General features: G+C 38.4%; 1 protein-coding gene across 4 annotated transcripts in view; it reads right to left on the reverse strand.

The window, feature by feature from the left end:
• Positions 1-12,439, reverse strand: part of PLCB4 (phospholipase C beta 4) — a 156,388-nt gene that overhangs the window by 79,681 nt on the left and 64,268 nt on the right. For all 4 annotated transcript variants that reach the window (XM_065893070.1, XM_065893069.1, XM_065893068.1 and 1 more), the window contains exons 10-13: positions 8,359-8,467; positions 4,431-4,641; positions 3,348-3,441; positions 174-253 (exon numbers count right to left, since the gene is read on the reverse strand). In XM_065893070.1, coding sequence (XP_065749142.1) covers positions 174-253; positions 3,348-3,441; positions 4,431-4,641; positions 8,359-8,467 — 494 coding nt within the window. The remainder of the gene's footprint in view (positions 1-173; positions 254-3,347; positions 3,442-4,430; positions 4,642-8,358; positions 8,468-12,439) is intronic.

A 12,439-nucleotide genomic window follows, 5' to 3' on the forward strand; every position in this document is an offset into this window, starting at 1 on the left:
TTGAGAGGTAGTGGTTTGCGTTTCTTCTCTTTTTTTTTTTCCCCATAAGACTATGTGTACTTACCACTTCACAAAAGAAACTATTCGGTTATTTAAAAAGATGTAGAGCAGGGGTGGGGAATGGGGATTAGAAAACAACACTTAGAGACTTGGAGTAGAATGAATCATTATACCTGCAGTGATTTTCAAAGGAGAGAATTACAGGATATTCAGATGTGACAAATGCAGTTTCCTTGATGGCTTGAATAACATCCTTGAAAGATAAAGAGTGTTAATGAGAGAGGAGAGAAAAAAAATTAAGTTACCTGAAACCAATTGGAGACTATTAATTTGAGCTTTTCAGAAAGTCATTTTTGGCAATTAAGACCTGGAGACCCCATTTACTGCTACAGACTGAGTCCCCTGTGGTTAGACCCAGGCACAGTTCATGGTTAATGACACTTTTTTTCAAAGCTACTTTTACTTCTCCAAAATTAGGGTGCTAGTAACTGACAAGACATTTCACCTAAATGGCAGTGCAGTTCCTTGCTTGATAATCTGCCAAGATGGGTTCAGAGCTCACCTTTCTCACTGAGGAGCAGGTGAGATTTCTGCACAGAGATTTTCACAGCAGACCCCTCTCCTTCCCCTCTCGCCTTGAGGAGAAATGTGTTGGTAAAAACCTCAGGCCTGTTAGAAGCTTTTATTGACTTTCCTCTGCCTTTTGGCACCAGAGTTGGGTTACATTTCATTAATTCAATGAAGACTCCTGTGAATTGATGTGACATTTGCAATATCCCTTGTTTTGTATCACCCTGGTAGTTAACCATGGGGCAAGTCCCATCATTCTGTTAGTTGGGAAAATATTTGACAATAGCTATCTAGGGAAGTCCATTGGAAAGAATAATGGCCTAGGCTAGACAATCTTGGAGTATTTTACTGAGCGTTCTTATGGCTCAGGTGGTCCTTTAGCTATTCTTGCTTGAAGTTTCTTCTCAGGCAAAAATGCCTTGAGTCACTTCCCAAGTGACCTTGATTATCCACTTGAGTTGACCTAGAATTACTCCTTTAGGAGAATCTTGGCTCTGCCCATGGTTTCTTCTTTGCTCACCTCCAAGCTGAGACGGAAAAACTTCCTTTTGAGCTTCAGCTTCCCTATTAGGCTCCTTAATTCTATGAAAAAAGATGTCAACCCTTGCTGTCAGTTTGGTGACTATGCAAACTCATGGCTTCCCACTTGAACATACTCTTGGTACTTCTCAGGAAATGTAATCTTGAATTGATTGATGTTCAAAACTCACCAACATCTTGGCTAAGAGAAGTGATATGCATGGAGGGTCACGGGTCTAGGGTCTAGCTGTCTGTTTTTAAAAACACTCCCAGTGGGACTTCACTGGTGGCAGAGTGGTTAAGAATCTGCCTGCCAATGCAGGAGACACAGATTCAATCCCTGGTCCGGGAAGATCCCACATGCCACAGAGCAGCTACGCCCATGCACCACAACTACTGAGCCTGTGCTCTAGAGCCTGTGAGCCACAACTACTGAAGCCCACGTGCCTAGAGCTTGTGCTCCGCAACAAGAGAAGCCACTGCAATGAGAAGCCTGTGCACTGCAACAAAGAGTAGCCCCCACTCGCTGCAACTAGAGAAAGCCTGCACGTAGCAACGAAGACCCAATGCAGCCAAAAATAAGTAAATAAAATAAATAAATCTATTAAAAAACAAAACAAAACAACCCCAGTGATTTTCCACATGTTGGCAGAGTTGAGAACCATTGATCCAGAGGCTGAAATAACTCTCCTGAGTTATATGAAACTGACAGAGGTTGACGTACTTGACATATTGTCCAACCACAGAATTTCATTTTTTCACTTGTCTTTTGGCAGGACATCACTGGAGCATATTGAGGAACTTGCTAAGAAACCAACCTTCAAATTGTACATAGAGATCACCAAAAGGCCATGACTGAAATCCAATTTATAAGAGTGTAGATTACATTCTGTGAGGATCTTATGGGGGGGCGACTTCTATCTGGTGTCAGTACTGCGGAATAACTGTGCTTCTCTGGACTAACTACTCTGTGTGTATTTTACAAATTCTGTGAATTATCATGTTTCTTTCCTTGTACTGAATTCAAAAAAGTCTGGAGCCCAATTTGTGGTATGGCTTGAAAGTTTATAGGATTTCTTGACAAGCATTCATAAAACTCTAATCTCACTATCTTACTTTCTTACCCATATAGGCACTATTTATAATCTATTTTATTTCCTGTATTCTATTTATCTTTTTATTCCACTTTGAAAGTCCTTCAGAAAAAATGCAAAGTAAGTAAGCACAAAAATAGATAATAAAATGAAAGACTGTTTTTAAAGTAAGTGGAACAAGGGAGGTTCTGCCAGAGAAATCTCATTATATGGCACCGTCACCATTTGAAAGCAGAAAAAGTAGCATGAAGGAAATATTAAGTAGAGAAAACATTTTTCTTGACTTTCTCTGAAAAACTGGAAGAACAGAATATAAAGGTAAGATGCTTGAGAAGATGAATAATTTGTTTTCTCCACTCTGTCTCTGTTTCCACAATAGTTTGGAAAAGGCAATGGTGAGGTAATTTTAAAACTTACCTTGGAACCCTCCTACACTGTGGTTGGGAATGTAAATTGGTGCAGTCACTATGGAAAACAGTATGGAGTTCCCTTAAAAAGCTAAAAATAGAGCTACCATATTATCCAGCAATATCACTCCTGGGTATATATCCAGAAAAAATTCTAATTCAAAAAGATACATACACCCCAATGTTTATAGCAGCACTATTAACAATAACCAAGACATGGAAGCAACCTAAATGTCCATCGACAGAGAAATGGATAAAAAAGATGTGGTACATATATACACAATGGAATACTACTCAGCCATAAAAAAGAATGAAATCACACCACTTGCAGCAACATGGATGGACCTAGAGATTATCATACTGAATGAAGTAGGTCAGAAAGAGCAAGACAAATACCATATGATATCACTTATATGTGGAACCTAAAATATGACACAAATGAACTTATTTATGAAACAGTTTTTCTATGTCTGTGAGTCTGTTTCTAACAGTTACCAAAGGAGAAAGGGGGTGGGAAGGGATAAATTAGGAGGTTGGAACTAGCAGATATAAACTACTATATATAAAATAAGCAACAAGGTCCTACTGTATGGCATAGGGAACTATATTTAATATCCTATAATAAACCATAATACAAAAGAATATGAAAAAGAATATGTATATATATATGTATAACTGATCACTTTGCTGTACAGCAGAAACGAATACAACATTGTAAATCAACTATACTTCAATAAAAAACAAAAGAAACACTTACCTTAAAAAGTATATCTGTGCACATTGCTTTTCCATGAGTTATTATTGGTTCTTGGTCCTCACCTTTTCCATCCCAACAGTCAAGTTCAACACATCTAGGAACATTGTGATTTACCAATATTAAACCTTTACAATAAAATAGTGTGTGTACAAATGAAAAGACATCAGAATAATTTGTTTTCTATAGAAGTAGAAAATGGAATGAAGGAAGTAACACGATTATTTTTTGGAGGATGCAGGTTAAAATTGCACCAGATTGGTGTCATCAAAAAGGGACTGTCGGAGATTAAAAGAGAAAAGAGATGTAACAAGCAGTGAGGTTCTGGATGAAATCCTAGTTGTGACAAAGCTGTAATAAAGGACAATCTGAGGACAACTGGGAAAATTTAGATATGGGCTGGGTTTTATAGGATGTTAAAGAATACTGTAAAAATTTTGTAGGTGGGATGATGTTACTCTGGCCATAAATTAAAATGTTCTCATTGTTTCAGTGACTCATATTTAAGCATTCAGAAACAGATGTAGTGATGTAGTTAAAGTCCTTTAACATATTTCCATACACACAGAAAATAGTGAGTTGAAAAATTAAGTATTGGTCATCGACAATCAAGAAACCAGTCATAATGTAACTACATTTCTTATTTTTCACTTTCTGCATTTTTACCATATTTTAAACCTCAAATATTTTCCAATTTCTGTAAAATTAAAGCCATTTAAAATAATCTTTATGATCTGAGAATGAAATTTTAGAACTTTGAACATTAAGTAAAGCTAAATTTTCAAGTGTCTATGACCAACAGGAAACTTAGCATAACTTCTTAAAATATGCTATCTTTTTGGTAATGTTGGGGGAATATTTTAAATTTACAGTAAAAAGAACATCTTTTGACCCATAGGAGGACTCTAGACCTTCTGGAACAGATACCAATTTTCCTTTCTCAAGGTTAAATGGCCATCATAATCCATTAAAGAGAAAGACAAATGTCCTTTTCACTCTGAATGCTACTTCCTATTTTTCAGAGAAAACTAAATTCAGTTGAAGAGCATCAGATCCAAAGAAGAAACAGTGTCTTGAGTTTCTGACCTGCAACCAGCCAGGAGGACCTGTCTGTACATTTCTACTGAAGACTTCCCACCAAACTGTCTGCCAGTGAGATAGGTGTTGTGGGAAGAGCTGATGAAGTAGTGAGCCAGAGGGTGGTCCATTTCTTGGTAAAGCTCTAGGCGATCTAGGAAGACTGGGGCATTTTCATCTGACATCAGGTATCTGCAAAACCCATCACTTGATATTTGGCCTGGGGGGAAAAGGAATATCATGGTAGACTTATGGCTCTGAAGATACACATCTCATGTTTTATTTATGACATTTGAGGCAACTTAAACAGGAGGAGTAAAAACTTCTTCATAGTCTCTTTCCCAAGAACTTTTGTCTTTCAGAACTTGAACGAAGTACCCGCGTTGCATAAGTAATCTAATGCTTTCCACAAATAGGAGGCATCTGCTTTCACATCCATGATGGCAAAATAATCAGTTCCCTAAGTTCAAAAGTGCAGCACCAGGAGCCAGATTGGAGAAGGGATGAGTGGCCTCTCTGGATTCAAATAATTCCATTTTCCTATTTCATCTAAAAAATAGGATATGGGACCAGTGAGATGAGTATTCAGTGGTCATTGAAACGTGATCCCAAGAGCCACCACTCATCATCTCAGTCACACCTTTGTGACATAGGACAGGGCCGGTGTCAATATTTCTGCATCTTCTCCTACCCTGTCAACCATCAACAGCTTCAGCTTCTTGCATTTACTTAAGCATTTCCAAGTTACAAGCTGGTTTCAAGCTTACAGAAAAGTACAGATAATAGCAGGATAAACAGCTATACCACAGCCTTGTTAGATCTTAACCTTTTCCTTTATTTGCTTTATATTTTTTAAAGAAATGCATAATTACAGATGCCCATGAAGCACCCTGTGTGCCCCACCTCAACTCCATTCAATTCCATCTTTTTATTCCTAGGTAGACAGCCAATAATCTAGTTTTTGTGTTTAACATTCCCAAAGTGGTTCTGTAACTTTATATGCATTTATCCAAAACGTAGGTAGTTTTGACTATTTTAAAATTTATATAAAAGTTACCCCATTATTTGCATTTGCAGCTTGCCATTTTTTCTGTTTTCTTGTGACTTATCTAGTTAATATAAGTAGCTCTTGTTCATTTATTTTTCACTGAGTAATGTATAGTAGAAGTATGCAGTGTGTAAAGTAGTCCATATGTGAATATACCACAATTCATTATCCATCATTCTGTTGATGGATATTTAGGTCATTTCTATTTATAACTGAACAAACTGCAGTAAAAATTTGTGTGTCTATCTCCTTGGACACATAAATTTATACTTTCCCAGGCACTGTGATAGATGCAGGATAGAAGAAACAGACAAGCCCTACCTTCATGAAACTCATATACTATGGGTGAGAGAACAAATAAATTAAAAAATAAATATAATGTTATGAAAATGCTAGAAGGAAACAGAAATCAGGGTAGGAAAGCAATCAAGAATGACCAGGATGCTGTGTTTGCTATGTGGCCAGCAAAAGTCCTTCTGACGAGGTCACATTCATGCATGGGGAGCAAGCCCCATGCACCCCTGGGGCTGCCCCATCCTAGACAGAAAGGTCAGCAAGTGCAGAGACCATGTGATGGTGGGGAAAGCAGCTAGAAATGAAGAATCCAAATCCAAATCTACATCGGTTGGACTTTAGTCTTCACTAAGTACTTTGGATCTTATTCTGAGTGTGCTGGGAAGTCTTTGGAGCATTCTGAAGAGTGGAAGAACATAATTAGATTTGATTTTAAAAGGTTTACTATGGCTGCTGTGTGGTACATAAATCGTAGGGCATTGAGGAAAGGAGAAGACTAGTTAAAAGTCAGCTGGCCTCATCTAGGGAGAGATGATGTAGGATCCGATAGTCCAGTAAGTGTGGAGACGGTGAGAAGTGATTTATTTTCAGGATAGATCTTGTAGGTTTTGTTGATGGATCAGAGATGATGTGAAAGAATAAACAAGTCAAGGATGATTCCAAGAGTTTTGGCATGAAAAGCTGGGTGAGTCATGGTACCATTTTCTAGGCTGGGAAAGGGACAGGTCTGTGGATGGGGACAATCAAAACATATTATGTGTGTGTGTGCATATATATATATATATATATATATATATATATATATATATATATATATATTTGAAATGTCCACTCAGCATCCAAATGGAGAGGTCTACTATACAGGTCTGTAGTTTAAGAGACAGACTAGGAGTGGAGAGTTTAATCTGAAAGTCATGTGTGTACAGAAGAAACTTAAAGCCATTGGCTTGGATGAGCTCATTCAAGGAGTGAGGATAGAAGGAGCAGAGATCTGAGGACTGAGCAGGGCCACTCTGACACCAGACTCGGGAAAGACATGGGACATTCTCTAGGGTACATACTTGGAAGTAAAGAGGCTGGGCTGTAGGAGAGGCATATTTTCCACTTTATTATTGACAAAATATTCATCAAGGTGGTTGTTTGTACCCATTTACACACTCAGCATAGTTGATAAGAATGCCTTTGGCACCATATTCTCACCCATACTTGATAATGACAGACTTTAACATTTCTGTCATATGTGAAATGGTGAAGCTATGCTTTTTAGATGTGTCAGTGGTAATTTCATAGACTTTTAGGACCTGGGAGGAACTTACACATAATAAGACACACCTCTATCATAACACTTATCACACCACCAAGGCACTACTGAGTCATAGGTCTTTCTCCTTCAGTAGATTACAACCGCCTTATTTCATTTTGAATCCCCAGCACCTAGCACAGTGCTTGGCTGTGCCTATAAGGATTGAAAGCAGGCGACAGAAATACTAGCTGAATGACTGCATGAACCCCACCATCTTACAAGCAGGGAAACTGAGGCCTAAGGAATACAGTTCCTTGCTCAAGGTCACACAGCAACAGGGGATGCAACAAAAATCACATCACCTCCCACCACTGCAAAGTACTAGATTTTCTGCCAAGCCACTCCTCCCTTCACTTAAATCACATGCCATGTGGACTTATTTATGATACTCAGGATATTGATAAAGAGGTAAGTAATGAAGCAGTCTTTCTGAAAATAGATATTTGAGACCCTAGCAGAAAAGTGTAAATGTATGACTATAACCAAGGGAAAACTCTGTTGGGCTTGGAAAAATATCAGGGGTAAGGCCACATGGTATGGTGGGCCAGGCATGCATATAAACGGGTTCTATGTGGGTCCAGAGAACGTATAAATCTTTCAGCCACACTCACTGAGGTACAAAAAAAAAAGAACCTCTATTCTAAAGAGGAGAAAACTGAGGCCATGATACTCATGGGCAGATGGGACAGAAAGAACTTAACCTAGATCTCCCTTCACTCTCCACTGAGACATAAGGCCAGAGACTCCAGATCAGGTATCTCCTGGCACTCCCTGGAGATACTCTATCAGCATCATTGCTCCCATCCTTTGCAGGTGTTTCTCATGGCTATAGAACCAATCTTAACTTTCCTCTCCATACCTTTCCTTTGTTAAATGTTGGAATGAAAAACACATTGTTTCCAAAGTTTCATTGAAAGAGGCAAATGCTCAAAAACCCCAACAATTTGCTAAATTGATTCCTATTTAATTTCATGTCAATTGCATTTATCTTCCATACCAGAGGTCAAATGATGAGTAAAAAGACTCTTTAAATCACGTATTAAATTTAGTTAGCTTGCAAAACTAAAGGGAGAAGAAGGTGTCAATTTTGATAGCAAATGCCATTGTTTTCATAGATGGCAAACATAGACTATAATTGGCATTTTTACATTTTAAGCACTATGCAATACTAAAGATAAGAAAGTACATGATTTAAAGATACCTTTAACTAAAAATTCAAGGACTTTAAAAGTTGCATACGTCCTTGATATTTTTAAATAAAGAAAAATTCTCTCTGTTTACACTTTTCTTACCTTTTTTCTTCAAGTCTTCATCAGGCTCATACATCTCAATGATCTGCATTGCCCTTTTAGTATCATAAAATGGGAATAAAATTTCATTCAATCGAGGATCTCGTTGATGCTATGATGAGAAAAAAACTCCATTTAGGCTGACATTCACCCTTGGGCCAGTACACATCACTAAAGTACGTAATTTCTAATGTAAGATATATCTAGAATATCATGTTTACAGTTACAAAGAGAAGATTTCACTATTTCCCTGCCTTTCTTCCTAAAATAGACTTCAGAAACGTCCAAATTTGGTAGTAGTATTTTATTGGTTCCCCTCACTGAACTGATGAGGGAGAAAACAGAAGATACTTTCTTTCTTCAAAAGTTGACGGACAGAGAAAACGGTATGGCATTGGCATACCACAGGCAAGACATTTGGCATAAGTGCTTATAAAAAGTGAGATCAAAAATCTTTAAAAAAAAAAAAGGATAAACAAAAGCAAAAATTCAAAAAAAACCCAAATATATAACATACCCATTTAAATGCCAAACCAAAAACAACAATAACAAAAAACCCCTCCAAAACCCTAAAGTTAGACAGGCAAATATCATTTTATTTTCATTATGTCTTTCTACATGAATAAAAGATTTCTTGGGAACTGTAAACTTCATTCTCTTGAATCAATATTTATCAAAATGAATCCATTGTAATAGTTGAAAATTAATCAGCACAAGGATATTTACAAGCTCTAAACAATATGAAAATTTGTGTTTAAATATCAGTAGTTCAGAAATTCTATTTCACTATGAAATCTAACTTGGTTTGCCCCAAGGAAATTCTCTGGGCAGAAAGTACGTAAATAATTTGGAGGTTGGTGATGTCATTCTTTTCAAATCAGCACCTATAGGCTCCTGGTGCTATGTTATATGAGGCACCAGGAGCAAAGCTATTTCTGCAGTTCTGTCATCCTAACTTTACAGCAGTGATGAAAAAAGTCCAACTTACTAACTGACTCAGCTACAATTGTGTGTGTGTGTCTATCATCTGACTATCTTCCTGTACCTAGAGATAGTGGGTCTATTAAACTTCCTTATTGTTTGTGGTAGATTAGAGGCCCAAACACTGCATCCCTGGTCATCCATCAGATAAATAAATAAAGGAAACTTCAATGGAATAATGGCATATAAGCAGATGTGAGCAAAACTTGGTCAGTACGTAGGACACCGGCAACAACTCTTTACCCAAATATATGCACAGACTTTGAAAAGCACTATTGAAAAAGTATTGAAGAAACAATTGTTAAAAGTTCATATGGATCTCCCTTCCCCATTTGTTTTGAAATGATCATTTGAAGAGTGGGGCACACAGAATGAATGCCTTTGGCCAACAGAACATTTGATGTAATTTCCTAAAGCACTTGTGGCCTAGCCTGCTCTGATGCTCCCACCTCCCACCGAGTTAAGAGAGTTAACTCCTAAGGAATCAATATCTCTTTGTCAATTTATCCCAATGAAGCATGCTTCTGTTGGAATCTAAGAAATTACGGCTCACAAAAGCTCACATCCATGCGTGTGCTAGAGCAGAAACTTATATGAGCAACAGGCCTTGAGAAAAGAAAAGTCCTGGGGTAGGCAGAGAGATGGTGCAGTGGACCACGGAACGCCAAGCAGGTGAAGGCATGCTACAAGACATCTTGTTTAGGGAATGGATGCTGTCATGCAACTCCAGAGCCCCTACCCAAGGGAATGACAAGCAGAGCTCTCTGGTGAGAAAGCATTGTTTTCAAAACAAACAAACAAACAGTACATTTTCTAGGCACTTTCCTTTTCAGTCTCTGTAAATAATACCATGGAAGAAGATGGATGTGGCAGGAAAAGGGCCTTTTGAGACCCCACTGCAGTTATGTTCGTGGTTGGCCACTATACTAATAAGGTTTTCTTCCTTATTATAATTAAGTCTTTTAATTTAAAGGTATGCTTTTGGTAAGTGTTCTGGACTCATGGAGATCATGGGGCAAATCCATATGAATCTAAAAGTGAGAGAAAGAAGAGACTCAGCTAAAGAAGAAAGAGGCAAAGTTGGGAAAGGAAGAGAGGGAATCCAGGTATTCTTAGGTGCTTTTTATGTACAGAGGTATGTGGGTTCTAACCTGGTGCCCCCTGTAGTGTGGCCTGTGGATGGCAGCAGTGGCATCACCCTCACCTGGGAGCTTGTTAGAAATGCACATTCTTGGGCCCCACTCCAAATTTACCAAACCTGACTCTCTGGGGTAGAACCCATGAATCTGTATTTTTACAAGCTTCTCAGGTGATTCTGATGTGCTCAAATTTAAGAAGCACTACTCTAATGTGTAAAGGTTTTCATTTCAATATACTTGCATATCCGTAAAATAAAAGTACCTAAGTTCTGCAAAGGATAGAAGAATGTTAAATGTTTGAGGTGTCCTCCCAATTAACCCCCATCAAAATTTATCAGAGGGCATGATATTCACTAGAAGAATATCCCCCTATCAGAAACAGTAGCCAGGAAAACTGAATACATAAAATGGCTGTATCATAATTCCCTATTCTACATTTGCAGCAAATAAGCATTAAGAGAAGACAATATGAAATTTCACTTGTCTTTACATCTGCTCCACAAGATACCTTAACCTTTTACTTTCCTGAAAATGTTCACATTTCAAAAAGGAAGCACAGTGTAATCTGGATAACCCAAAGACAAGGAAAAAATGGTAAAACTTGTATTGAGTCACAAAAATATAATTTTATATGAGAAAGCAAAGAGGAGAAAGATCATTTCCACAGAATCTCAGAGTAATAAGGTTGCAGAGGATTTCCACATGGACATAAGGACAGTGGGGCAAATGCTTCACAGCTCTGAGGGAGAGACCATGGGTTTTCAGTTGGAATTTGGGGTAGCAAGGTACCGAGGGCATCCACCCCGTGATGTCCAGGGCTTTGTAAAATACGATACTGAACAGCTTCCGAAAATAGTTCACAGAACTGTGCCCAAGTGAACAAGAAGATAATGAACACGCCTCCTTTATTATGTCCTTACTTTTATTGAGAAAAGACTTCAACTGGCTTCAATCCAAGCAGCACTGGGAGAGAGATGTTGACATAAATAATATTCAAAAGAGATATAAAAAGATAAGGGAATAATTGGTAAGGTTTATAGCACCAAATACTTCCATCTCTCTCTTTGCTCATGCATTACAGAATAAAGATATTGTAAATGGAGGGCTTCCCTGGTGGCGCAGTGGTTGAGAATCTGCCTGCTAATGCAGGGGACACGGATTCGAGCCCTGGTCTGGGAAGATCCCACATGCTGCGGAGCAACTAGGCCCGTGAGCCACAAATACTGAGCCTGCGTGTCTGGAGCCTGTGCTCCACAACAGGAGAGGCCACGATAGTGAGAGGCCCGCGCACCGCGATGAAGAGTCGCCCCCGCTTGCCGCAACTAGAGAAAGCCCTCGCACAGAAATGAAGACCCAACACAGCCAAAAATAATAAATAAATAAATAAATATATAAAATTTTTTAAAAAATCCTAAAAAAAAAGAATAAAGATATTGTAAATGGAAAGCGATCTTGAGCTCTTTATTACATTCTTTCAACTGCAAAATAAAATAACAAATCAGGTTTAGCTCTAATGTGATCCTATGACATATGTGAGGCAGGCGGAAAGATTACCAGCAACAAGAAAATAAAGCTACTTCTTGATTGTTGTGATTATCTAAAATCTCTGCCTCTCTTTCTTAATTTGATCTCTTTCTCCAGCTCTTCATGCATCTCTCAATTCTGCCGGCCCTCGGTTGCTGTCGTCTTTGTAAGAAGTCATATGGAGAATGAAGGCAAAACTAAAATCAATTTAGCTCCTCATTAGGAACAGGGAAAGAGAGGTGAAACTAACTGAAGCCAAGAAGCTTTAATTAGCCCTGATACATAGAGAACTGAGTTGGTGGCAGTATCCAACCATGTGCCAGCTCATACTGACGGCCCCCACCAGCTCTCCTGGACTCCAGTTGGCTATTTCCATAATATAGGCAAAGAAAGTTTCCCTCAACCCACTGGATGGGACCAAGAGACATAGCTGTGGCAAA

The sequence above is a fragment of the Phocoena phocoena genome, chromosome 15 (genome assembly GCF_963924675.1).
Source record: "Phocoena phocoena chromosome 15, mPhoPho1.1, whole genome shotgun sequence".
Classification (NCBI taxonomy): domain Eukaryota; kingdom Metazoa; phylum Chordata; class Mammalia; order Artiodactyla; family Phocoenidae; genus Phocoena; species Phocoena phocoena.